Source organism: Pongo abelii, chromosome 16 (assembly GCF_028885655.2).
Source record: "Pongo abelii isolate AG06213 chromosome 16, NHGRI_mPonAbe1-v2.0_pri, whole genome shotgun sequence".
Classification (NCBI taxonomy): domain Eukaryota; kingdom Metazoa; phylum Chordata; class Mammalia; order Primates; family Hominidae; genus Pongo; species Pongo abelii.
In genome coordinates this window covers 78,164,468-78,190,380 of record NC_072001.2, presented here as the reverse complement: position 1 = coordinate 78,190,380, position 25,913 = coordinate 78,164,468, and the positions used below count along the sequence as shown (strand labels likewise).

Genomic DNA, 25,913 nt, shown 5'->3' with positions numbered 1-25,913 from the left:
TCCTTTATGCTTAGGTTCAATAAAACATATGTAGAATTGTGACTGGACAAAAAGGGTCCAAGCTAATGGAAATGGATTGAGTGGGAAAACCCAGCAAAGCCTGTCCGTTCAAATCCTTCTGGCCTCTCTTTTGTAGCATTTCTTCCTCCCTGTCCTCCCTACTACTGGAACGAGTGTCTTAATTTCTTTTCTTTCTTTTTTTTTTTGGAGACAGAGTTTCGCTCTTGTTGCCCAAGTTGGAGTGCAGTGGGAAGATCTCCGCTCACTGCAACCTCCACCTCCCAGGTTCGAGCAATTCTACTGCTTCAGCTTCCTGAGTAGCTGGGATTACAGGCATGCACCACCATGCCCGGCTAATTTTGTATTTTCAGTAGAGACGGGGTTTCTCCACGTTGGTCAAGCTGGTCTCAAACTCCAGACCTCAGGTGATCCCCCCACCTCGGCCTCCCAAAGTGCTGGGATTATAGGCGTGAGCCACCACGCCCAGCCTTAACTTCTTTTTTTCTTTTTTTCAGACGGAGTCGCGCTCTGTCACCCAGGCTGGAGTACAGTTGTGCGATCTCGGCTCACTGCAACCTCCACCTCACGGGTCCAAGTGATTCTCCTGCCTCAGCCTCCAGAATAGCGTGCGCCACCACACCCAGCTAATTTTTGTATTTTTCGTAGAGACGGGGTTTCACTATGTTGCCCAGGATGGTCTCGAACTCCTGACCTCAGGTGATCTTCCCGCCTCAGCCTCCCAAAGTGCTGGGATTACAGGCATGAGCCACAATACCTGGCCACGTTTCCTTTTCTCCTTTTTTTTTTGTTTTGGAGACGGAGTCTAGCTCTGTCACCCAGGCTGGAGTGCAGCGGTGTGATCTCGCCTCACCACAACCTCCACCTCCTGGGTTCAAGCGATTTCTGGCTAATGTTAGTAATTTTAGTAGAGATGGGGTTTCACCATGTTGGCCAGACTGGTCTCAAACTCCTGACCTCAAGTGATTCCTGGCCTTGGCGGCTCAAAATGCTAGGATTACAGGCGTGAACCACCGTGCTCGGCCTTAATTTCTTTAGGGCCAGCTGTTACACAGAATGGCAAAGAGAAAGGTTAGAGCAATATTTTTAGGCTTTATGGCTGGCTTTGAAGCAAAGGGGTTCTACTTTCTAGACCCCCTCTTGGGGAGGAGGGATTCTAGTTTCTGTGGCATGCCTGGAGGGAGAGTAAGGGGCAAGAGACAAGAGGGCAGGTCAGAGAGAAACTGCTTCGTAGGCCTTCACTTTGTGGTATTGTTTTCTAAGCCCCAACACTAGGTTGGTGGGAAACGGTGAGGGCAGGTGCTTTGAAAACATTTTAAAAATCCTTTTCCCTGCCAGGTTCCTACCCACTGAAGCCACACTGCTAGGGAGGAAAAAGAGAAGGGCAGATGCTGAGGCCCTGGAGAGTCAGCCTGAAGTGAGGAAGTGGCACGTGAACGGCCATCTTTTCTTTCCTCAGTGTGCCCAGGGATAGAGAATGGGAGACAGCAAGACACAACAGAATGTCTCATTAACCTGGGCAGCATCCAGATACTTCAGGCCTGGGAGAGGTGTCCTCGACTGCCCAGGGGCTCAAAGTTAGGATGTAGCTAGTGAGATCAGATGCAACAACCTTGGAACTTGATCAACCCTATTTCAGAGCCATCGTGGATTCAGGAGCCCTCCTGTAAGAGACGGGAAAGAAACATTCAGGTGAGAGTCCTCAAAACTGGGGATGTGGCAAAAAGATCCTTGACTGCCAGCAGCAACCTAATTTCTGAGCCTCTTTCCTAATCAGTGAAATGAAGTAGTTGAACTCATTTTTTATGCAAGCTGGTTTGTGATATAAGAATATGTACTAATAAAGTTCCTTACGCATAGGCCTTTTTTTTTTTGAGATGGAGTTTTTATCTTGTTGCCCAGGCTGGAGTGCAATGGTGCCATCTCAACTCACTGCAACCTCTGCCTCCTGGGTTCCAGCAATTCTCCTGCCTCAGCCTCCCAAATAGCTGGGATTACAGGCATGCGCCACCACGCCCGGCTAATTTTGCATTTTTAGTGGAGAAGGGGGTTTCTCCATGTTGGTCAGGCTGGTCTCGAACTCCCGACCTCAGGTGATCCGCCCACCTTGGGCTCCCAAAGTGCTAGGATTACAGGCGTGAGCAACTGCGTCCAGCGGCATTCTTTCCCCTATTCGTTGTTTTATTTTATGCCACAATGAAAAGGCGGGGCTAAGCAAAGTAGGTTTTTGTTTTGTTTGGTTTTTTGAGACGGAGTTTCGCTCTTGTTGCCCAGGCTGGAGTGCAATGGCACCATCTCGGCTCACCGCAACCTCCGTCTCCTGGGTTCAAGCGATTCTCCTGCCTTAGCCTCCCGAGTAGCTGGGATTGCGGGCATGCGTTGCGCCACCACGCCTGGCTAATTTTGTATTTTTAGTAGAGACGGGGTTCCTCCATGTTGCCCAGGCTGGTCTTGAACTCCCGACCGAAAGTGATCCGCCCGCCTCGGCCTCCCAAAAGTGCTGGGATTACAGGCGTGAGCCACGGCGCCCGGGCGCAAAGTAGGTATTTTTATTATAGTTTGTTGTTATTGCTGTCATTCCTATTTTGAGGTGATTAAGTGCCCTCCTGGGCGTGACTCGAACAAGATCACGGTCGGTTGCTCCTCCCTCGCCTCCATTCCTACTTCCAGGATGGCAGCTGCAGGTCACCTGACCAGAGACAAGGCGGGACGCGAGGCTAACAGTTTGTCCTCAGCGCGCCGCCGTAGCCCGCCCGCCGCCGGCCGCGCGGTGGCCCCTCCCGCCCACGCGCCAGAGTCGCAGTGGGCGGGCCTACGTGCTCCGCCCGCCGTGAGCCTGTCCGGCCCCCGCCCGCTCCGGAGCAACCCGCGAGTTTACACCGGCTTCTCTCTGTCCTCAGCCTGCGCGCCGCCATCGCCGTCATGCTGGGCGCCGCTCTCCGCCGCTGCGCTGTGGCCGCAGCCACCCAGGCCGGCCCTCGAGGCCTCCTGCACTCCACCCGGACTCCCGGCCCCGCCGCGGGTAAGGCCCCTGCTTGCCACTGCCCGCGCCCTCGTGTCCTTGCGGTGACCTGGGTCCCCGCCGCCACTCCGGGGCGGGCTCTCCCCGGCCTAGCCCTTGCCCTACCCTGGTTACTGAACCCTGTGACCGAGGGCCGCCCTGCCCGCCGCCTCGAGTAGTGGAGGACCTAAGAGCGCGCCCCCGGGGCCTCCCCCCGCGCAACTTCCTGGCTCTGCCACCGCGGACAGGTCAGATGTGGACCTGCTGTGGGCGCCGAGGAGGGGACGCAGCACTCCCCTTCGGTTCCTGGGCCATGACCCTGCCCCGGCGCCGACCGTGCGGCCACCTGACCGTGAGTGGCCGCCGCCGGCCTGCAGCGCCTCGGCGAAGGTGACATTGAGCCTCCGGGCACGCCGCTCGGGGTCCGAGGACACAATATGCTTCCGTATGGGACACACGATTATACTTCTCAATCAGGCATTTCTCGGTTAGCGATTAGTGTGTCACCTTCACAGCCTTTTCTGTCATTTTTAGGGTCTGCTGTGCCACGTTCTAATTCTTCCACGTTTAAAATAGATGGAAGTGTGTGGTTGTTTCCTGATCTCCGGAAGATAGCCAGAGTTTTGATAGAGCTTATGATAAAAATATCACTCTTTTGAAAATTGAATGCCACAGACTCAGGAATACTGGATTTTACAAGCATAGGAACGCTTCGTGTTTTTTCCCCTTTGTAATAGAAGCCTTTGTAATAGGAGTATGAGACGTGCTGCTGATTTTTGTCTGTTTTCCTTCCCTTTATATGTGTGCTGGGAGGTTTTGAGTCCACCAGCATAGAATAATTACAGTACTGCACTTCGATGTTGGTCCGTGATGATTATATAAGCTACATTTTGAAATTTAGCTCCTATGCATGCATATTATATTTTATTTTTGAACCTGCATCACTGGCAACTATGCATGCGTATTTAAACATAAGAACTCAGAAACTCGTTTCAGGGTATGCTGAAGTTAAAAATTAAAAAAAGAACTCAGCCGGGCGCGGTGGCTCATGCCTGTAATCCCAGCACTTTGGGAGGCCGAGGCGGGCGGATCACCTGAGGTCAGGAGTTCAAGACCAGTCTGGCCAACATGGTGAAACCCTGTCTGTACTAAAAATACAAAAAATTTAACTGGGTGTGGTGGTGGGCACCTGTAATCCCAGCTACTCGGGAGGCTGAAGCACAAGAATCGCTTGAACCTGAGAGGCGGAGGTTGCAGTGAGCCGAGATCGCGCCATTGCACTCCAGCCCGGGCGACAGAGCAAGAGTCCATCTCAAAAAAAAAAAAAGAACTCAGAAACTCAAAACTAATAAGGTTGTTGCCTTGACTAAGTGTTTTAACACTTCAGAACCTAAAGAATATGTTTTGCTTCATTCATTTTAGACTTTTATCATTTGTCATAGAACCATAAGGCTGGAGGGTACTTTATTTTTGTTTGTTTATTTATTTTTAAATTAGAGACGGAGTGTCCCTATGTTGCCCAGGCTGGGCTTGAACTCCTGGGCTCAGGTGATCCTCCCACCTCAGCCTCCCAAAGTTTGGAATTATAGGCATGAGCCACTGCAGCCAACCTAGAGTTCACTTTAGAGATCATGGAGGCCATTTTATTTTATAGAAAAGGAAACCAAAGTCCATCTTGGGAAACTGACTCTTTGTTTTTTTTGTTTTGTTTTGTTTTGTTTTTTGTTTGTTTTTTTGAGACAGAGTTTCGTTCTTGTTGCCCAGGCTGGAGTGCAATAGCACGGTCTTGGCTCAAGGGATTCTCCTGCCTCAGCCTCTGGAGTAGCTGGGGTTACAGGCACCTGCCACCAGGCCCGGCTACTTTTTGTGTTTTTAGTAGAGACGGGGTTTCACCATGTTGGCCTTGGTGGTCTCGAGCTCGTGAGGTCAGGTGATCCATCTGCCTCAGCCTCCCAAAGTGCTAGGATTACAGACATGAAACACCACACCTGGCCGAAACTGACTCCTTTTTAATGGTGGAACCATTTTTGTTTCTTATAGTTATGTTTGGGCCATCCTGATGTTTGTTGAGATTTTGTGTTTTGCTAAAGTAACAGTACAATTTACATTTTTCAGCCAGGCACGGTGGCTCATGCCTGTAATCCCAGCACTTTGGGAGGTTGTGGCGGGTAGATTACCTGAGGTCAGGATTTCCAGACCAGCCTGAACATGGCGAAACCCAGTATCTACTAAAAATACAAAAATTAGCCGGGTGTGGTGGCGCCCACCTGTGGTCCCAGCTTCTTGGGAGGCTGAGGCATTAGAATTGCTTGAACCCGGGAGGCAGAGGTTGCAGTGAGCCGAGATCACGCCATCTCAAAAAAAAATTTTTTTTTAATTTTTTTTTTTTTTGGTGATAGTCTCACTGTGCTGCCTAGGCTAGAGTGCAGTGGCACCATCACAGCTCACTGCAGCCTTGTCCTCCTGGGACTCAACTGATCCTCCTGCCTCCACCTCCCAAGTAGCTGGGACCACAAGGGTGCGCCACCAGTTTTATTTTCCATAGAAACAGGCTGGTCTGGGGACTCCTGGGCTCAGGAGTGCCTCCCTCCTCCCACCTTCCAAAGTGTTGGGATTACAGGTGTGAGCCACCATGCCCAGCCAAATTTTTCTTTTTCTTCTTCTGTTGTTTTGGTTTTGGTTTTGTTTTATTTTTGTTTTTGTTTTTGAGACAGGGTCTCGCTCTGTCATGCAGGCTGCAGTGCAGTTGGCACAGCTCACTGCAGCCTTAACCTCCTGGGCTCAAGCCATCCTTCCACCTCAGCCTCCCAAAGTGCTGGGATTACAAGCGAGAGCCACTGCACCCGGCCTCAATAACTCATTAATGTGCCCTCATTCCTACAGTTACCACCACCAAAGTGTTCATTCTTTGGGCCTGTCAGGGTTGATTATTTATTAAATGGAAAACTATGCTATTTAACTAAATTTAAACCCAAAGGATTAATGAGCCCTTTTATTTTTCTATATATGTTAGCCTTTTTTGTTTTTAAATGGAGTGCTTAACTGAATGCCAAAAAGCAGTGTTAGAAATAGCTTTTTAGGATGAAGCCCTAAAAATGTCCTCATTTTTCACAGCTGCTTCTTTTTTCTTACTTTGGGACTTTCAGGTTACGTAAAAGCTCTGAGTAATTGTTTTCCAAAATAATTTGCCTTTCAAGCTTCAATACTAGGTGGAGATCCTGTTCTTATGTGGGGTGGGGTGTGTGGGCAGAGAATGCTAGTATAGTTTACCTAAAAAAAGTTAAGCATGCGGGGGATGTGTCCATAGCTAATAGAATAGATCCTGCTCTACCCATTACTGGATTTAACAATATAATTTAAATCATGGCCGGGTGTGGTGCCTCACGCCTGTAATCCCAGCACTTTGGGAGGCTGAGGCGGGCGGATCACAAGGTCAGGAGATTGAGACCATCCTGGCTAACACGGTGAAACCCCGTCTCTACTAAAAATACAAAAAAATTAGCTGGGCGTGGTGGCGAGTGCCTGTAGTCCCAGCTGCTGGGGAGGCTGAGGTAGGAGAAAGGCGTGAACCCGGGAGGTGGAGCTTGCAGTGAGCTGAGATTGTACCACTGCACTCCCGCCTGGGCAACAGAGTGAGACTCCGTCTCAAAAAAAAAAAAAAAAATTTAAATCACGTGGGGAGAGTCTGTTTTAGCCCTTCAGAAAGGGATGTATGGGTTTTTAAATTTTTATTTATTTTAATTTGTTTGATATAGAGTATGGCTCTATCACCTAGGCTAGAGTGCAGTGGCGCAGTCATAGCTCACTGCAGCCTTGTTGCCCTGGGCTCAAGGGATCCTCCTGCCTCAGCCTCCTGAGTAGCTGGGACCACCAAACCCCGCTAATTTTTTAAGTTTTTTGTAGAGAATGGAGGTCTGTCTTTGTTGCCCAAGCTGGTCTCTCAGTCCTGGCATCAAGTGATCCTGCCTTGGCCTCTCAAAGTTCTAGTTCTGTTTTATAAAAGACTTTTTGGAATACAACCAGTTTGTAATTTGGCTTCCAGAAGACATATGATCAAATCCTTGAAGGTGGTGATCTCCTTGACTTGGATTTGCTGTTGCTGGTCATCTTATTCACAGTTAGGAAACAAAGCCTAGCACTCATGTAGTCAAATCCATGCCCAGCAGTGAACAAAAGGAATTGCTTATCATGAAGCACTGTTGTGGATAGGATAGGTAATTACCTCTGGGGAAGGAGTACATAGACCTTTTATTGGGTAAATACTTAGGAGTGGAATTACTGTGTTATATGGTAGGTTTGTGTTTAACTTGATAAGAAACTGCTTAAACCGTCTTCCAAAGTGATTGTATCATTTTATACTTGCACTTTCAGTATTCAGTTAAGGCTAGCTTTAGTTTTTGAAGAGGTAGCTTATAATTTTTTTTTTTTTTTGAGACAGGGTCTCACTCTGTCACCCAGGCTAGTGCCACTGCATGTGGCCCTAAGTTCTTGATAATAGTGCGTTAGACAGTTGTTCTAATCTATGTTTTCATATATGATAGATAGATAGATATCTATCTATTTTTTTTTTTGAGACGGAGTCTTGCTCTGTCGCCCAGGCTGGAGTGCAGTGGCACGATCTTGGCTCACTGCAACCTCCCTGGGTTCAAGCTATTCTCCTTCAGCATCCCGAGTAGCTGGGACTACAGGGGTGTGCCACCACGCCTGGCTAATTTTTTGTATTTTAGTAGAGACAGGGTTTCACCATGTTGGCCAGGCTGGTCTTGAACTCCTGGCCTCAAGTGATCTGCCTGCCTCAGCCTCCCCAAAGTGCTGGAATTACAGGTGTGAGCCACCACACCTGGCCTTGTTTTCTGATATATTAAATTTAAATATTAGTCTTGTAAGACTTATTAAATATCCATGTAGTTTTGATTAAATGTTCGTACTTACCAGATATATTTAGGTGTAGAGATCCATTTTTTTCTTGTTGTAGAAATTAAGGCTGGGCACCGTGGCCCATGCCTGTTATCCCAGCACTTTGGGAGGCCGAGGCAGGCAGATCATGAGGTCAAGAGTTTGAGACCAGCCTGACTAACATGGTGAAACCTCGTGTCTACTAAAGATACAAAAAATTAGCCTGACATGGTGGCGCATGCCTGTAATCCCAGCTACTTGAGAGGCTAAGGCAGGAGAATCACTTGAACCTGGGAGGTGGAGGTTGCAGTGAGGCGAAATCGTGCCATTGCACTCCAGCGTGGGCGACAGGGTGAGACTGTCTCAAAAAAAAAAAAAGAAAAGAAATTAAAACGTGTTTACTTCTAGTCCATTTATGTACATGTTCCACTTCATTCTGGGCTTCGATTATGTAGGTAATTTAGGTCTCTGGGAAGATCTTTTCTGCTTTGTTTTTTTTCCTACTCTTCCTCCTGCCAGTTACTGCATTAAAGATATATAGGATATTACTAATGTTTAAATTTCAGAGTGTTCTTAGAACAACAATGTTGAGAGGTTTCTGGGTGAAGTTCAAAAAAAAAAAAAAAATATATATATATATATATATATATATATATATATATATGTTAAGGCTGGGCGCGGTGGCTCACACCTGTAATTCTAGTATTTTGGGAGTGGTAGGATTGCTTGAGGCTAGGAGTTCAAGACCACCCTGGGCAATATATCAAGACCCCCATCTCTAAAAGTAAATAAATAAAAATATGTTAAGCCTTAAACAACTAGAATTTACACCACATTTATCTAATACAGGTAGTAGGAAATGTGATTTGAGATAGATTTCATTTCTTTGTTATGATTTCTATAAATAGACAATCAACTAAGACATTTTTAGATAAGGGTTAGTTATAGCTACCATTTGTTTAATACTTACCAGTGCATAGTGTTAACCTACCTGTTTTCACATTTAATCTTCATAATCTGCTAAGGGGGGTAGCGTCCCCATTTTACAGATAAGGAAAATGAAACTTAAGTTAATTTTCCAGGGTCAAACAGAGAGAGCGAAGAGCCTAGAGGTATCTGAGTGCTGGGCTGTGCTGCATTCAATACCCAAAGATAAAATTTTCTGCCTCCTCCTATCCCCCTACCTGTTCCGGAGGCTGTTCAGAAGGAATTCAGATTTCCAAACTCAATTCAGTGTCCATTTGACAAGAAGAAAGAAAAAATGGGGCTGGGTGCAGTGGCTCGCGTCTGTAATCCCAGCACTTTGGGAGGCTGAGGTGGGCAGATCACTGGAGGTCAGGAGTTCGAGACCAGCCTGGGCAACATGGTGAAATCCCGTCGCTACTCAAAATACAAAAATTAGCCAGGCTTGGTGGCGCTCGCCTGTAGTCTCAGCTACTCAGAAGGCTGAGGCAGGAGAATCGCTTGAATCCAGGAGGCAGAGGTTTCAGTGAGCTGTGATTGTTCCACTGCATTTCAGCCTGGGTGACAGAGTGAGACTCGATCTCAAAAAAAAAAAAAATGGAAATGCTTTTCATACAGTACTCTATGTATTGATTGGGAGGCTCTACTAACCTTCAGAATGCTGAAGGCAAAAAAAACACGTGAAAATAGTTGTGTATCTTGCTTTCTTGACAATGTTACCTTTAAAACATCATTTCTTTTTTTCTTTGAGACAGAGTCTTGCTGTGTCGCCCAGGCTGGAATACAATGACATGATCTCAGCTCACCTGAACCTCCGCCTCCTGGGTTCGAGTGATTCTCCTGCCTCAGTCTCCTGCGTAGCTGAGATTAGAGGCGCCTGTCATCACGCCCAGCTAATTTTTGTTTTTTTAGTAGAGACGGAGTTTCACCATGTTGATCAGGCTGGTCACAAACTCCTGAACTCAGGTGATCCACTGGTCTCAGCCTCCCAAAGTGCTGGAATTACAGGTGTGAGCCACTGCGCCCAGCCCAAAATATTCCTTGTAAAACAGTATTATTTTGCATTAGGTGTAGATTAGAGTGTATGTTCCCTTAGGGGATTTATCAGAATATTTTGAGAAGGGGCTGTAGTTTGATAAAGCAATTTGTATGTGTAATTTGTCAGGATGTGTAATTTATCTTGGAATATAATAACATGAGAATTTTTTTTTTTTTTTTGGAGACGGGTTCTCGCTCTGTTGCCCAGGCTGGAGTACAGTGGTGTGATCTCCACTCACTGCAAGCTCCGCCTCCCGGGTTCACGCCATTCTCCTGCCTCAGCCTCCCGAGTAGTTGGGACCACAGGCGCCCGCCACCACGCCCGGCTAATTTTTTGTATTTTTAGTATAGACGGGGTTTCACCATGTTAGCCAGGATGGTTTCGATATCCTGACCTTGTGATCCGCCCGCCTCGGCCTCCCAAAGTGCTGGGATTACAGGCGTGAGCCACCACGCCCGGCCCGAGATTTTTTTTTTTAATGTGTCAATGAAGTATATAAGTTTGTTTAAGAACTTGAATGGTGCCAGGGCTGGTGGCTCACACCTGTAATCCCAGCACGTTGGGAGGCAAGGGAGGAAGAAATGCTTGAGCCCAAAGAGTTTGAGGCTGCAGTGAGCTGTGATCGCGCCACTACACTCCAGCCTGGGCAACAACAGAGCGAGAGCCTGTCTCAAAAAAAAGAACTTGAATGGACATTAGTATTGCTCTTAGTTTTTTTTTGTTGCTTTTTTGTTTTTTTTGGTGGTTGTTGTTTATTGTCTTTTTTTTTTTTTTTGAGGCGGAGTCTCGCTCTGTCACCAGCCTGGAGTACAGTGGCGCAATCTCGGCTCACTGCAACCTCCGCCTCCTGGGTTCAAGCAATTCCCCTGCTTCATCCTCCCGAGTTGCTGGGACTACAGGCACGCGCCACCACACCCAGCTAATTTTTATACTTTTAGTAGAGATGGGGTTTCACCATGTTGGCCAGGATGGTCTTGATCTCTTGACCTTGTGATCTGCCCGCCTCAGCCTCCCAAAGTGCTGGGATTATTGGCGTGAGCCACTGCGCCCGGCCTAGTCTTAGTTTTTTAGTTTTTGTTTTTTTGTTTGTTTGTTTTTTGAGTCAGAGTCTTGCTCTGTTGCCCAGGCTGGAGTGCAGTGGTGTGATCTCAGCTCACTGCAACCTCCGCCGTCCAGGTTCACGCCATTCTCCTGCTTCAGCCTCCCGAGTAGCTGAGACTACAGCCGCCCGCCACCACACCTGGCTAATTTTTTGTATTTTTAGTAGAGACGGGGTTTCACCGTGTTAGCTAGGATGGTCTTGATCTCCTGACCTCGTGATCCACCCGCCTCGGCCTCCCAAAGTGCTGGGATTACAGGCGTGAGCCACTGCACCTGGCCTATTCTTAGTTTGTAGAAGTGGGGTGTCGCTGTGTTGCCCAGGCTGGAATGCAATGGCTGTTTTTTCAGGTTCTGTCATATTGTTAGCACCCTACAACCTTGAATTCCTGGGCTCAGGTAATCTTCCTGCCTCAGCCTCTGAGTAGCTGGCACTACAGGTGTGTGCCCCACTATGTCCACCTGGGACATTTTTACTTAGGAATTAATACTCTGGTTATGTGTAAAAATTCAAACAATATGAAAGTATATAAAGTAGTTTTTACCTCCCACAGATAATCACTGTTAATTTAAAATCAGAGGGAACCACTGTTAATAATTTCAAGCGAGTATTATACGTTAGGGAGAAAAGTATAAACATGCCTATGTAATACTTTTTGTTCTACTTGATTTTATTTGCTTAATTTTAAATATATCTTTCTGTATCAATGTATACGATGTATTTCATTTGACCTGTTGAATATTTTTTCTGCCACAACATATATAGTCAACTCAAAATTTAATGCATTAAACAAGATATATCAAGTACTATTTGTGTACATTGAAGTTATGGTTCTTTCACATTGTAGCTATCCAGTCAGTTCGCTGCTATTCCCATGGGTCACAGGAGACAGATGAGGAGTTTGATGCTCGCTGGGTAACATACTTCAACAAGCCAGATATAGATGCCTGGGAATTGCGTAAAGGTAATTGGAACATAAACATATTTGTCTATTTTGGTGTGTAAATATGAACTGCTTCTGCTCCTTTATTGAGAGCAACTGTTTCGAAAACATGCATTGTTTAAACTGGTTACTTCATGCAACTTGCAGTTAGGAAAGTTTATGGCTACCTATAAAGCAGGATTTTAAGGCAGGCACTATTGACATTTTGGGCCAGATAATTCTTTGTTGTAGGGGACTGTCGTTTACGCTGTAGGGTGTTTAGCATCACCTTCGGTCTCTACCCGCTAGGAGCCAGTATGCACACATTCGTACCATGTGACAACCAAAAATGTCTCTAGACATTACCCAGTGTCTCCTGAGGGATGAAGTCACCCTTAATTGAAAACCACTGCTATAGCAATAAGGCTAGATGAGCAAAAGGTAACAGTTTTGTACATTTCAAACAATTTACACAGGCCGGGCGTGGTGGCTCACACCTATAATCCCAGCACTTTGGGAGGCCAAGGCGGGCGGATCACGAGGTCAGGAGATCAAGACCATCCTGGCTAACATGGTGAAACCCCGTCTCTACTAAAAATACAAAAAAATTAGCTGGACTTGGTGGCGGGCGCCTGTAGTCCCAGCTACTCGAGAGGCTGAGGCAGGAGAATGGCGTGAACCCGGGAGGCAGAGCTTGCAGTGAGTCGAGATCGCGCCACTGCACTCCGGCCTGGGCAACAGAGCGAGACTCTGTCTCAAAAAATAAAAAAGAATTTACACAAAGCAGTCATTTGGTTCCCTTCCCCTTTGGGTGATGGTTTGGGTTTTTTGTTATTTTTGCATTGTTTTGCCCTGAATAAGTATCTAAGTAAGTTAGAACTTGTCTTTCCTAAATTTGCAGATGCACACTTAACATGAATAAATAGAATTAGGTGTAGGGTAATTTATCTCAAACCAAAAATTCAGTCTCAATGACTGCATTGTATTCACTGGTATCCTTTGTTTAAATATTTTAAAGTAATAAAAGCAAGAAACCTAAGTGCTTTAAACTTCTCTGCAGAAATTAATGATTCCCTTTTGCTACAACCAGTAGAATTCTTACTGAACAATCTGGAGTAGAAGTAATAAAAAGAACAATTATGTATTCCCATTAAGAGAATCTTAAATTTTATGATGTGTTATTTTGTGCAGATCTGAAAGTAATCATGCCCAATCATTTTCTGGTTGAATGTTTATGAGTCTGTGTACTAATGTTTCTCTATAATATCTCCTTAATGTCCTCATTTAGGCTTCATTAACTCTCTTTATGCATTTCTCTGGCTGTTTTTAGGCTGTTTTCCAGTTGAGTCTCTTTTATTTTGGTTTTTTTGTTTGTTTGTTTTGTTTTGTTTGAGATGGAGTTTCTCTCTTATTGCCCAGGCTGGAGTGCAATGGCGCGATCTCAGCTCACTGCAACCTCCACCACCTGGGTTCAAGTGATTCTCCTGCGTTAGCCTTGCGAGTAGCTGGGATTACAGGCATGTGCCACCACACCCGGCTAATTTTGTATCTTTAATAGAGACGGGGTTTCTCCATGTTGACCAGGCTGGTCTTGAATTCCTGACCTCAGGTGATCCACCCACCTTAGCCTCCCAAAGTGCTGGGATTACCGGCATGAGCCACTGGGCCCAGCCTTGAATCTCTTTTAAAGCATCCAAAATGTGTTCATTGTACTAAGAGTTAAAGATAGGAAGGCCGGATGTGGTGGCTCATACCTGTAATCCCAGCACTTTGGGAGGCTGAGGCGGGTGGATCACGAGGTCAGGAGTTCAAGACCAGCTGGGCCAAGATGCTGAAACCCCGCCTCTACTAAAAATACTAAAATTAGCCAGGCTTGGTGGCACCCACTTGTAATCCCGGCTGCTTGGTAGGCTGAGGCAGGAGAATCACTTGAACCCAGGTGGCAGAGGTTGCAGTAAGCTGAGATGGCACCACTGTACTCCAGCCTGGGTGACAGAGCAAGACTCCATCTCCAAAAAAAAAGTTAGGAGTTGAAAATGACCCTCTTGTTCTCAAAGAAGGAAAAAAAAAACTCAGGATTTTTTCCTTCAATCTGCGTGCTATTGCATAGTTCTTTCTTTCCACTGATTCACTAAGGGAGATCCACTGTGATCTTATTATCTAGAATTTGTTAAAGGTAGATTTCTCTCATTTTATAGATAAGAGAATGGAGACCCAGACAGATAAGATCATACATCAGTGATTCAGTAAAAATGTAAATAACTCATAGTTTAAGTGAGGCCCTTCGAGGTTGACATGGCCCTTCTTTTTAATTTTGCAGGGATAAACACACTTGTTACCTATGATATGGTTCCAGAGCCCAAAATCATTGATGCTGCTTTGCGGGCATGCAGACGGTTAAATGATTTTGCTAGTACAGTTCGTATCCTAGAGGCTGTTAAGGTCAGTGAAATAATAATGCTAAAATTGTTCTGTAAATGAGTGGGCTATTGCTGAGGTATCAGCATATTGTGTATTTTTGAATTTGTTAAAATGCCTAAAATGAGTCCTTATATAACTAGAAGGAATGTACATTGCAGTTAAAATCTTTCTAGAGGCTACTTTGGCAGCATTTATTCAAGGCGTTACAAATTGTACATGATACACTTTTGTTCAGCAATTCCATTTAAGAATTTATCTTTTTTCTCTCTGTTTTTTTTTTTCTTTTTTTTTAAGAATTTATCTTGGCCGTGTGTGATGGCTCATGCCTGTAATCCCAGCACTTTGGGAGGCCAAGGAGGGTGGATCACGCGATGTTAGGAGTTTGAGACCAGCCTGGCCAACATGGTGAAACCCTGTCTCTACTAAAAATATAAAAATTAGGCTGGGCGCGGTGGCTCACGCCTGTAATCCCAGCACTTTGGGAGGCCGAGGCGGGCGGATCACGAGGTCAAGAGATCGAGACCATCCTGGCTAAACGGTGAAACCCTGTCTCTACTAAAAATACAATAAAATTAGCTGGGCACGGTGGCAGGCACCTGTAGTCCCAGCTACTCGGGAGGCTGAGGCAGGAGAATGACGTGAACCCAGGAGGCAGAGCTTGCAGTGAGCCAAGATAGCGCCACTGCACTCCAGCCTGGGGGACAGAGCAAGACTCCGTCTCAAAAAAAAAAGATTAGCTGGGCATGGTGGCGCATGCCTGTAATCCCAGCTACTCGGGAGGCCCAGGCAGGAGAATTGCTTGAACCCGGGAGGCGGAGGTAGCAGTGAGCTGAGATCGCACCATTGCACTCCAGCCTGGGCAACAAGAGAGAAACTCTGTCTCTAAAAAAAAAAAAAAGAAAGGAATTTATCAAGGAAATAAGGATATATAAAGATTTAACTACAAAGTGTATTAATCTTCTTGCTATTTGTCATACGAAATGTTAGGAATTCTTAAGAGGGAACTTCCCAGAACGGTTATACTACACAACTATTGATACTGTAGAAATGTGTTTGACTTTTAAACATATTTGCGTCAGCTGGGCGCAGTGGCTCACGCCTGTAATCCCAGCACTTTGGGAGACTGAGGCAGGTGGATCACCTGAGGTCAAGAGTTCAAGACCTGCCTGACCAACATGGAGAAACCCCATCTCTACTGAAAATAAAAAATTAGCCGGAATGGGGGTGCGTGCCTGTAATCCCAGCTACTCGAGAGGCTGAGGCAGGAGAATTGCTTGAAGCTGGGAGGCAGAGGTTATAGTGAGCCGAGATGGCACCATTGCACTCCAGCCTGGGCAACAAGAGAGAGAAACTCCATCTCAAAAAAAATATATACATTATATGAAAACATAGGAGGATATATACTAATTTTCCTCCCTCTTATTTGGTTATAATTTCTGAGTTTATTTTTTTTTTGAGATGGAGTCTCACTCTGTCGCCCAAGCTGGAGTGCAATGGCGTGATCTCAGCTCACTGCAACCTCCGAGGTCTCTTGGGTTCAAGTGATCCTTCTGCCTCAGCCTCCTGAGTAGCTGGGATTACAGGCTAATTTTGTATTTTTAAGAGACGGGGTTTCTCCATGTTGGTCAGGCTGATCTCAAACTCCTGACCTCAGTTGATCCGCCCGCCTCAGCCTCCCAAAGTGCTGGGATTACAGGCATGAGCCACCACGCCCGGCCGGCACTTTCTCAGTTCTTTTGACTTCTTATTCGTTCGTAAGGAAGCTTGTGACAGCACAGGTGTAACTATATATTACAGTGAAAAGTCTCCAGCCCTGGACATATGTATTCTCAAAGTACAGCTCTCCATGAAAAGATACTGTGGTCTGTAAGAAAGAAACTTAAGGTCCGTTAACAGCAAAAGTGTGACATTACTTTATCTATAATGGGTAAGATAATTAAGGGTTCTGTAGGCTATCAATCCATTCAGCACTGGTAGTTAATTCAGTTAGGGTCTCAAATTGGAGGCAAATGAAAAAACTTTTCCCGTGTTAACTTAATTATTTGTGTTGCCTGCTGGGCATGTCTAATTGCCTTCACAAAATTCTGTCATCACTACCTTCTTTTCCAGTAATTCTAGACTTTAAGATGTTTTTTCTGGATTTAGTCCAATTGCAGTTATTCAGTAACTGCAAAAGCCTACCTTGAACAGTACATATATAAGTTGCCCTCTTTATTTTTATTTAATTATTTATTTATTTTTTTGAGACGGAGTCTCCCTCTGTCGCCTAGGCTGGAGTGTAGTGTCATGATCTCAGCTCACTGCAACCTCCGCTTCCCTGGTTCAAGCATTCCCAAGTAGCTGGGATTACAGGGGCGTGCCACCACACCCAGCAAATTTTTGTATTTTTAGTAGAGACAGGGTTTCATCATGTTGGTCAGGATGGTCTCGGAACTCCTGACCTTGTGATCTGCCCGCCTTGGCCTCCCAAAGTGCTGGAATTACAGGCATGAGCCACGGCACCCAGCAAGTTGCCCTATTTACTGAACAAATGTGTTAACTTAAAAGTAGATGACCTGTTTTGTTTTGTTTTGTTTTGTTTTGTTTTTGAGATAGAATCTTGTTCTGTCACCCAGGCTGGAGTGCAGTGGCGTGATCTTGGCTCACTGCAACCTCCACCTCCCGGGTTCAAGCCGATTCTCCTGCCTCAGCCTCCCGAGTAGCTGAGATTACAGGCATGTGCCACTACACCTGGCTGATTTTTGTATTTTTAGTAGAGACGAGTTTCACCATGTTGTCCAGGCTGGTCTCGAACTCCTGACCTCAAGTGATCCGCCCGCCTCGGCCTCCCAAAGTGCTGGGATTACAGGTGTGAGCCACCGTGCCCAGCTGATCACCTGTATTCTGTCCTACTTGCCTCTGCATAAGTAATTAAAGGCATTTTTAAGTTCATTTCATGAATTAATAGACATGGCTTTTGAGAGAGTTAAATGTGAATATTCTCTTTGCCATCAGGACAAAGCAGGACCTCATAAGGAAATCTACCCCTATGTCATCCAGGAACTTAGACCAACTTTAAATGAACTGGGAATCTCCACTCCGGAGGAACTGGGCCTTGACAAACTGTAAACCCCATGGGTAAGTGACAAACCACAAGAAGGCAGGAAAACAATCCAGAGAGGTGTGGGTGGATGACATTTCAGTGTGCTATAGTAAGACCTTTCAGTGTTCTTGTTAGAGGTAATGGCCGTGAGCATGAAGAGATTTTGAGAATACCAGTAATGGTAAATTTAAAGAACTGAAATGATTTCTAGTTGTTATCATTATTTTCTTTCTTTTTCTTTCTTTCTTTCTTTTTCTTTCTTTTCTTTCTTTCGTCTTTTTTTTTTTTTTTTTGAGATGGAGTCTTATTCTGTTGCCCAGGCTGGAGTGCAGTAGTGCAATCTAGGCTCACTGCAGCCTCTGCGTCCCAGATTCAAGCCTCAGCCTCCCAAGTAGCTGGGACTACAGGCCACATGCCACCACAACTGGCTAATTTTTGTATTTTTAGTAAAGACGGGGTTTCATCCTGTCGGCCAGGCTGGTCTCAAACCCCTGACCTCATGATCCGCCTGCCTTGGCCTCCCAAAGTGCTAGGATTAGAGGCTTGAGCCACCGCGCCTGACATCATTATTTTCTTACTGGTATAAAGGCAAATAAAAGCCACCTTAATTAAAGAAAAATCTTTATACAATTTTCTAGGCATAAACAGTAGCATAGATGATAATATAGTGAGTCTGTGTACACATATCCAGATTTTCAGATACTTTTATTGTTGCCACATTTGCTTTGGTGTATTTAAAGTATTTCTATTTGGGCTGGGCACAGTGGCTAACGCCTGTAATCCCAGCATTTTGGGAGGCTGAGGCAGGTGGATCACAAGGTCAGGAGTTCAAGACCAGCATGGTGAAACCTTGTCTCTACTAAAAATACAAAAATTAGCTGGGTGTACCTGTAGTCCCAGCTACTCGGGAGGCCGAGACAGGAGAATCACTTGAACCCAGGAGGCAGAGGTTGCAGTGAGCCGAGACTGTGTCACTGTACTCCAGCCTGGGTGACAGAGTAAGACTCTGTCTCAAAAAAAAAAAAAAAAAAAGACTCAGAACTTGGCTGGCAGCAATGGCTCATGCCTGTAAGCCCAGCACTTTGGGAGGCTAAGGTGGGAAGATTGCTTGAGTTCAGGAGTTTGAGACTGGCCTGAGCAACATAGTGAGACCCTGTCTCTGTTAGTTAATTAAATACATACGTACATACAAAGAAAAATACTCAGAATTCAAGGAATTTTTATATTCAGTCTTCCTGTTGAGAAACTGAACAGAAAATGCTGAAAACTTTATAATCTACTTTTAAGATTTTTTTTTTTTTTTGAGATGGAGTCTCACTCTGTCACCCAGGCTGGAGTGCAATGGCATGATCTTGGCTCACTGAACCTCCGCCTCCCAGGTTCAAGCCGATTCTTGTACCTCAGCCTCCTAAGTAGCTGAGATTACAGGCATGCACCACCATGCCCGGCTAATTTTTGTATTTTTAGTAGAGACGGGGTTTCACCATGTTGGCCAGGCTGGTCTTGAACTCCTGACTTCAGGTGATCCATCCGCCTCAGCTTCCCAAAGTGCTGGGATTACAGGCATGAGCCACCACGCCCAGGTGGGATCTCATTTTAAAGCTTGCTTTAATGGAGTGGTCTTTTTGTTTGTTTTTGTTTAATTTATTTATTTTTAATTTTGTTATAGAGACAGGGTCTCACTATGTTGCCCAGGCTGTTCTTGAACTCCTGGGCTCAAGTGATCCTTCCACCTTGGCCTTCCAAATTATTTGGGTTTCAGGTGTGAGCCAAAAGCAATGGTCTTTTCATTTTGTCTTTGTCCACCCCCTCGCCAGCACAGCCTCCCTGAAGTAGCTCATCTTTATAATATATGCAATGGGTTTGACTTCTGTGAGTACTAAAGAAAACTAGTTGTTCAGAATGGAAATTTTCCTAGTTATACTTTTGAAGCTCTTGTTTGTTTGTTTTTTGTTGTTGTTTTGAGACAGAGTCTCGCTCTGTCGCCCAGGCTGGAGTACAGTGGCACGACCTCTGCTCACTGTAACCTCTGCCTGTCAGGTTCAAACAATTCTCATGCCTCAGCCTCCCTAGTAGCTGGGATTACAAGTGCCCACCACCATGCCCGGTTCATTTTTGTATTTTTAGTAGAGACCAGGTTTCGCCATGTTGGCCAGGTTGGTCTCAAATTCCTGACCTCAGGTGATCCACCCGCCTCAGCCTCCCAAAGTGCTGGGATTACAGGTGTGAGCCACTGCGTCTGGCCCTGTGATTCATATTCTTTTCCTTTTTTTTTTTTTTTTTTTGAGACGGAGTCTGGCTCCGTCACCCAGGCTGGAGTGCAGGTGGTGTGATCTCGGCTCACTGCAAGCTCCGTTTTCCAGGTTCACGCCGTTCTTCTGCCTCAGCCTCCCGAGTAGCTGGGACTACAGGCACCTGCCACCATGCCCAGCTAATTTTTTGTATTTTTAGTAGAGACGGGGTTTCACCGTGTTAGCCAGGATGGTCTCAATCTCCTGACTTCGTGATCTGCCCGCCTCGGCCTCCCAAAGTGCTGGGATTACAGGCGTGAGCCACCGCGCCCAGCCCTGTGGTTCATATTCTATAATGGACTCCTAAAAGATTGTTTTAGTTTTCATTTTATCAAGTATTATTCCAAGGGGTCCAGAAGATCTTTTTTATGTAGGATATATTCTAGCTATGCTAACTTTTTTTCTTTTTGTTTTTCTTTTTTTGTTTGTTTGGAGACAGAGTCTTGCTCTGTCATCCATGCTGGAGTACAATGAAGTGATCTCGGCCCACTCCAACCTCCTCCTCCCGGTTGAAGAGATTCTCATGCCTTAGCCTCCCAAGTAGCTGGGACTGCAGGCATGGGCCACCACACTGGGCTAATTTTTTGTATTTTAGTGGAGACGGGGTTTCACCATGTTGCCCAGGGTGGTCTCGAACTTTTATGCTCAGGCAATCCATTCGCCTCAGCTTCCCAAAGTGCTAGCGTTACAGGCATGAGCCACCGTGTCCGGCCCAAAAAAATTTTTTTTTGTTAAATGGCAACTACTGAACACTTTTCTGATTAGGAAGGAAGTACCAGTGTATAAACAACAAAAAAGCCACAAAGCTAGTCCCTTGTGGGTTGACAATAGGCAAGATTAAGTAAGAGCAGTAAGAGGTACAGAGAGAGTGATTTCCCTGGTTGTAGCACTAATGGTTATTTTTAAAAGATTTCTACCTTTTCTTTATTCTTTCCCGGCTAATTCTTTGTGTTTTCTCTTACAGATGGGCTTCTCCAAGGATTTATTGACATTGCTACTTGAGTGTGAACAGTTACCTGGAAATACTGTTGATAACATATTACCTTATTTGAACACGTTTTCCTTTATTGAGTACCAAGCCATGTAATGGTAACTTGGACTTTAATAAAAGGGAAATGAGTTTGAACTGAAATTAGGTATTTGTTTCATGTGTTTGCATTAATAAGCAGAAAATTAAGTGCTGTATTGGTTTCATGGTTTTGCTGCCCTCTTACATGCTGAGAGAACTGTGTTAATTCTCTGGAAACCATCTGACATGAAAATCAGCTTCATTAATATGTTTGGGTGCTCTAGCTTGTAAATTAGCTGAAGGCTAGCAGTGATTTATATAGAATTTTCTTGTTGACACCCTAGGCTTAGGGGACTGGTTGTCTGTGGGGATAGATCAAATTGTGTACCTTTCCAAAACAGGTTTTAATGATGTTTAAAAGTGGTCACTGAGATAGTCTTGAGGATGTGCTATGCAGTAGCCAAGCCCTCTTATGGTGTGTTCCTTTCTTAGTGCCCCTTTCCTTCCCTACCTGTTCTTCCCTTGCAGTGGTGTATTAGCCTTGGACATTAAAACATTTGCTTTGTAAATTTGGAGGCATTCTGATTAAACAGCTGAGGAAAACAAATCCTGCTTGTGTTAGAAGCGCCATAATACTAGAACCAGCTGCTGGATAAAGAGGTTCTAGATCTGGGTGACTTCTAGTATAGCCAGTCCAGACTGCAGTATCAGGGAAATCGAATTAATATTAGCTTGAAATTTAGATGTTTTCTCTCCTAGAGCCATGTAAGGGATTGTTATTAAAATCAGTTTTGGTGAAGTTCTAATACTAGTGAGACCTTTTATAAAGGCTGATCCCCTACCAGAAAACCCCCTGCCCAGTTTTTAAGAAGTAGAAATGTGAAATAAACTAAAATGGCACATATTTTTGATGTATAATTGGTAGGCCATGGTTCTTAGGTTGATCCCACTGTGGGCCAGCGCTTTCCTCCTCACTGCTGTAAAAATGGTCTCTGTTCCTCATGTCATGGGAGGAGCAGAGGAAGGAACATAGGAAAACAGTTATCTATGAGGGTGAGATAAATGCTGTGATGGTCTTCATGCTACAAAAATTTGTTGAACACCTACTGTCTAACAAACATGCCAGGCACTGAAGGTAAAGCAGTGAACAGGAGAGACAGTGAATATTGGAACCTGGAGATACTGGAGGTAGGGATAAAAGTTAGGCACAGTGTGGTTATAACTTAATGGGGATTTTGAATTAGGGTAGTAGCCATAGGAATGGAAAGGGATGAATTTTGAAAATCACATTATTGAGGTGTAGTTGATAACTAATTCGATGAGGGGAAATGAGAACTCTGAGAAGGCCAATTTTGAGATTTGAGTGGTGATGCCATTCATACAGGAGTCAGCAAAAGGAGGACCTTGGTGCAGAGTGGAGAAATTGCTACATTTGATTCTGGATCTGTTAAATTTCAGGCATCCGTGGGCTAGTTATGACAAGAGCTCTGAAAAGAGACAGACTAGAGAAAAGAATTTAAGGTTTGAAACAGCAAAAAGTAAGACTTCCAAGGAGGCTGTTTGGAGGCAGATGTGAACTACGTTGAAGGCCGAAATTGTGGGAGCAGGTACATTTAGAGGGAAAGAAGAGAGCAATTTTAGTAAGGTACAACTTACATGCAGCCAAGTATGCAAATCTTAAAGTATGTAGCTTGGGCTTTTACGTGTGTATACCCTGTGAAATGCTGAATGGAGGACTTTTAAGAGCCATTTTTGTCAGGATTAAATGATACTAAGTGAAACTAGTAAGCACATACAGATGCTTAGCAAAAATTTTTTTTTTTTTACGACAGAGTCTCACTCTGTTGCCAGGTTGGAGTGCAATGGCACGATTTCGGCTCACTACAACCTCCCCCTCCCGGGTTCAAGCGATTCTTGTGCCTCAGCCTCCCAAGTAGCTGGGATTACAGGCATGCACCACCATGCCCTGCTAATTTTTGTAATTTTAGTAGAGATGGGGTTTCACCACGTTGGCCAGGCTGGTCTCGAACTCCTGACCTCAGGTGATCCGCCTGCCTCGGCCTCCCAAAGTGTTGGGATTACAGGCGTGAGCCACTGCGCCCGGCCAGATGCTCAAGAAATTTTAATTTCTTGGCCATGTTTTTGTGGGCGGTTGAGGCCAAATTGCAGGAGGCGAAGGAGTGATCTTAGGCAATGAGGGTGATTTGAAAGATGGTGAGGGTTGAGGCATTGGCTTTTCTTTTACAAGCAGAAGATTTATTTGTAGCTGGATAGAACTAGTGGATGGAAAGTGATTCTTGTTGCCTTTGCTTTTTTTTTTTTTTAAATGTGTTTTTGTTTTGTTTTGAGACGGCCTTGCTCTGACACAGGCTGGAGTGCAGTGATGTGATCATGGTTCACTGTAGCCTCGACTTCCCGGGCTCCAGCAATCCTTCCATCTCAGCCTCCACAGTAGCTGGGACCACAGGCATGCACCTCCACACATGGCTAATTTTTGTGGTTTTGGTCTCATGTTGCCCAGGCTGGTGTCAAATTCCTGAGTTCAAGCTCTCTGCCTGCCTTGGCTTCCCAGAGTGCTAGGATTACAGGCGTGAGCCACCACAGCCGGCCTCCTTTGTATCTTAGGTAAGGTTGAGATTTCAACATTTTATTTTATCTGATTCACTCGTCTATACCCTTAGAAGGAAACGGGTACTCTGGTAAGGTTTTTTTTGTTTGTTTGTTTTTCTAAGATGGAGTCTTGCTCTGTCGCCCAGGCTGGAGTCCAGTGGCACAATCTCGGCTCACTGCAACCTCTGCCTCCCAGGTTCAAGCAATTCTCCTTCCTCAGCCTCCTGAGTAGCTGGGATTACACGCATGTACCACCACGCCTGGCTAATTTATTGTAGCTTTAGTAGAGATGGGGTTTCACCATGTTGGCTGGAAGGGTCTTGAACTTCTAGCCTGAAGTGATCCGCCCACCTCACCCTCCAAAGTGCTGGGATTACAAGTGTGAGCTACCGCGCCTGGGCTGCTCTAGGAATTTTTACTTTTTTTTTTTTTTCGAGACAGGGTCTTGCTCTGTCACCCAGGCTGGAGTACAGTGGTGCGATATCAGCTCACTGCAACCTCTGCCTCCTGGGCTCAAGCAATCCTCCTATCTCAGCCTCTGAGGAGCTGGTACTACAGATGCATGCTACCACACCCAGCTAATTTTTGTATTTTTTTGTAGACCATGTTGCCCAGGCTGGTATGGGTTTTTTGTTTTTTGTGTTTTTTTTTTGAGACAGAGTTTTGCTCTGTCGCCCAGGCTAGAGTACAGTGGCATGATCTCGCCTCACTGCAAGCTCTGCCTCCCAGGTTCACGCCATTCTCCTGCCTCAGCCTCCCGAGTAGCTGGGACTACAGGTGCCCGCCACCACGCTTGGCTTATTTTTTGTATTTTTAGTAGAGACGGGGTTTCACCGTGTTAGCCAGGATAGTCTGGAACTCCTGGACTCAAACGATCCACCTGCCTCGGCCTCCCAAAGTGCTGGGATTACAGGCGTGAACCACTGTGCCCGGCCTGGTATGTTTTTAAATGGTGGAAAAATCAATGAAAAATATTTCGGCCAGGCGCGGTGGCTCACGCCTGTAATCCCAGCACTGTGGGAGGCTGTGGTGGGTGGATCACAAGGTCAGGAGTTCGAGACCAGCCTGGCCAATATGGTGAAACCACGTCTCTACTAAAAATACAGAAATTAGCTGGGCATGGTGGCACGCACCTATAGTCCCAGCTACATGGGAAGCTGAGGCAGAAGAATCATTTGAACCCGAGATGTGGAGGTTGCAGTGAGCCGAGATCGTGCTGCTATACTCCAGGCTGGGTGACAGAGCGAGACTCTGACTCAAAAAAAAAAAAAAATTCATAATATATAAAAACTGTATGAAATTCAGAATATAGGCCGGGCACGGTGGCTCACGCCTGTAATCCCAGCACTTTGGGAGGCCGAAGTGGGTGGATCACAAGGTAGGAGATCAAGACCATCCGGTCTAACATGGTGAAACCCCGTTTCTACTAAAAATATAAAAAATTAGCCGGGCGTGGTTGTGGGCGCCTGTGGTCCCCACTACTCGGGAGGCTGAGGCAGGAGAATGGCATGAACCTGGGAGGCAGAGGTTGCAGTGAGCCAAGATCACGCCACTGCACTCCAGCCTGGGCGACAGAGCAAGACTCTGTCTCAAAAAATAATAAATTCAAATATGGTGTCCATAAATAAGATTTTATTGGAACACAGTCACACGCCCTCATTCATTTACATATTATCTGTGGCTTCTTTTTTTGCTTTTTAGTAAATTATGGTAAGATCATACATACATAAAATTTACCATCTTGACCTTTTTTTTTTTTTTTTTTTTTTTTTTTGAGATGGAGTCTTGCTCTGTTGCCCAGGCTGGAGTGCAGTGGCACGATCTCGGCTTACTGCAACCTCCGCCTCCCAGGTTCATGCCATTCTCCTGCCTCAGCCTCCCGAGTAGCTGAGACCACAGGCATCAGCCACCACGCCCGGCTAATTTTTTGTATTTTTAGTAGAGACAGGGTTTCACCGTGTTAGCCAGGATGGTCTCAATCTCCTGACCTCGTGATCCGCCCACCTGGGCCTCCCGAAGTGCTGGGATTACAGGCGTGAGCCACTGTGCCTGGCCTCATCTTGACCATTTTTGAGTTTACAGTACAGTGGCATTAGGTACATTCACGTTGTGCATTATCTATAGCTGCTTTTGCATTAAAATGACACAGTGAGTAGTTGGACCAGAGAGTACTAACTATTTGCCTGTTTACAGAAAGTTTGCCCACCTTTAATCTAAAATAATAGAAATAATTTTCACAAGAAGCAAACTTACAAAAATCACAAGGCATGTTACTAGGAGGCAAAAGTGACTAGATAAATTCAATCTACTGGTGAATTTGTCCCATCAAACTTTTCTTCACACACACACCCATTAGGCAAATTGAATCAACTTCTTTGTTGTGCTGGAAAAAGTAGGTACATCTTGGCCAGGCGCGGTGGCTCACGCCTGTAATCCCAGCACTTGTGGAGGCTGAGGTGAGTGGATCACCTGAGGTCAGAAGTTTGAGACCAGGCGGCCAACACAGTGAAACGCTGTCTCTACTAAAAATACAAAAAATTTACTGGGTGTGGTGGCGAGTGC

General features: G+C 45.5%; 1 protein-coding gene across 1 annotated transcript; it reads left to right on the top strand.

Moving 5' to 3' along the window:
- Positions 1 to 2,247: 2,247 nt before the first annotated feature.
- LOC100461926 (cytochrome c oxidase subunit 5A, mitochondrial) lies at positions 2,248 to 20,864 on the top strand. Its single transcript, XM_002825678.6, has 5 exons — positions 2,248 to 3,040; positions 11,864 to 11,980; positions 14,259 to 14,380; positions 17,354 to 17,476; positions 20,697 to 20,864. The coding sequence occupies exons 1-4, from the start codon at positions 2,941 to 2,943 to the stop codon at positions 17,465 to 17,467; spliced, it is 453 nt and encodes a 150-aa protein (XP_002825724.2). The 5' UTR covers positions 2,248 to 2,940; the 3' UTR covers positions 17,468 to 17,476; positions 20,697 to 20,864.
- The last annotated feature ends 5,049 nt before the right edge of the window (positions 20,865 to 25,913 follow it).

Coding starts and splice junctions, on each gene's coding strand:
- LOC100461926 (XM_002825678.6), top strand. CDS start 2,941: ATGCTGGGCGCCGCTCTCCGCCGCTGCGCTGTGGCCGCAGCCACCCAG. Junction 3,041..11,863: donor GACTCCCGGCCCCGCCGCGG/GTAAGGCCCCTG, acceptor TTCACATTGTAG/CTATCCAGTCAGTTCGCTGC. Junction 11,981..14,258: donor TGCCTGGGAATTGCGTAAAG/GTAATTGGAACA, acceptor TTAATTTTGCAG/GGATAAACACACTTGTTACC.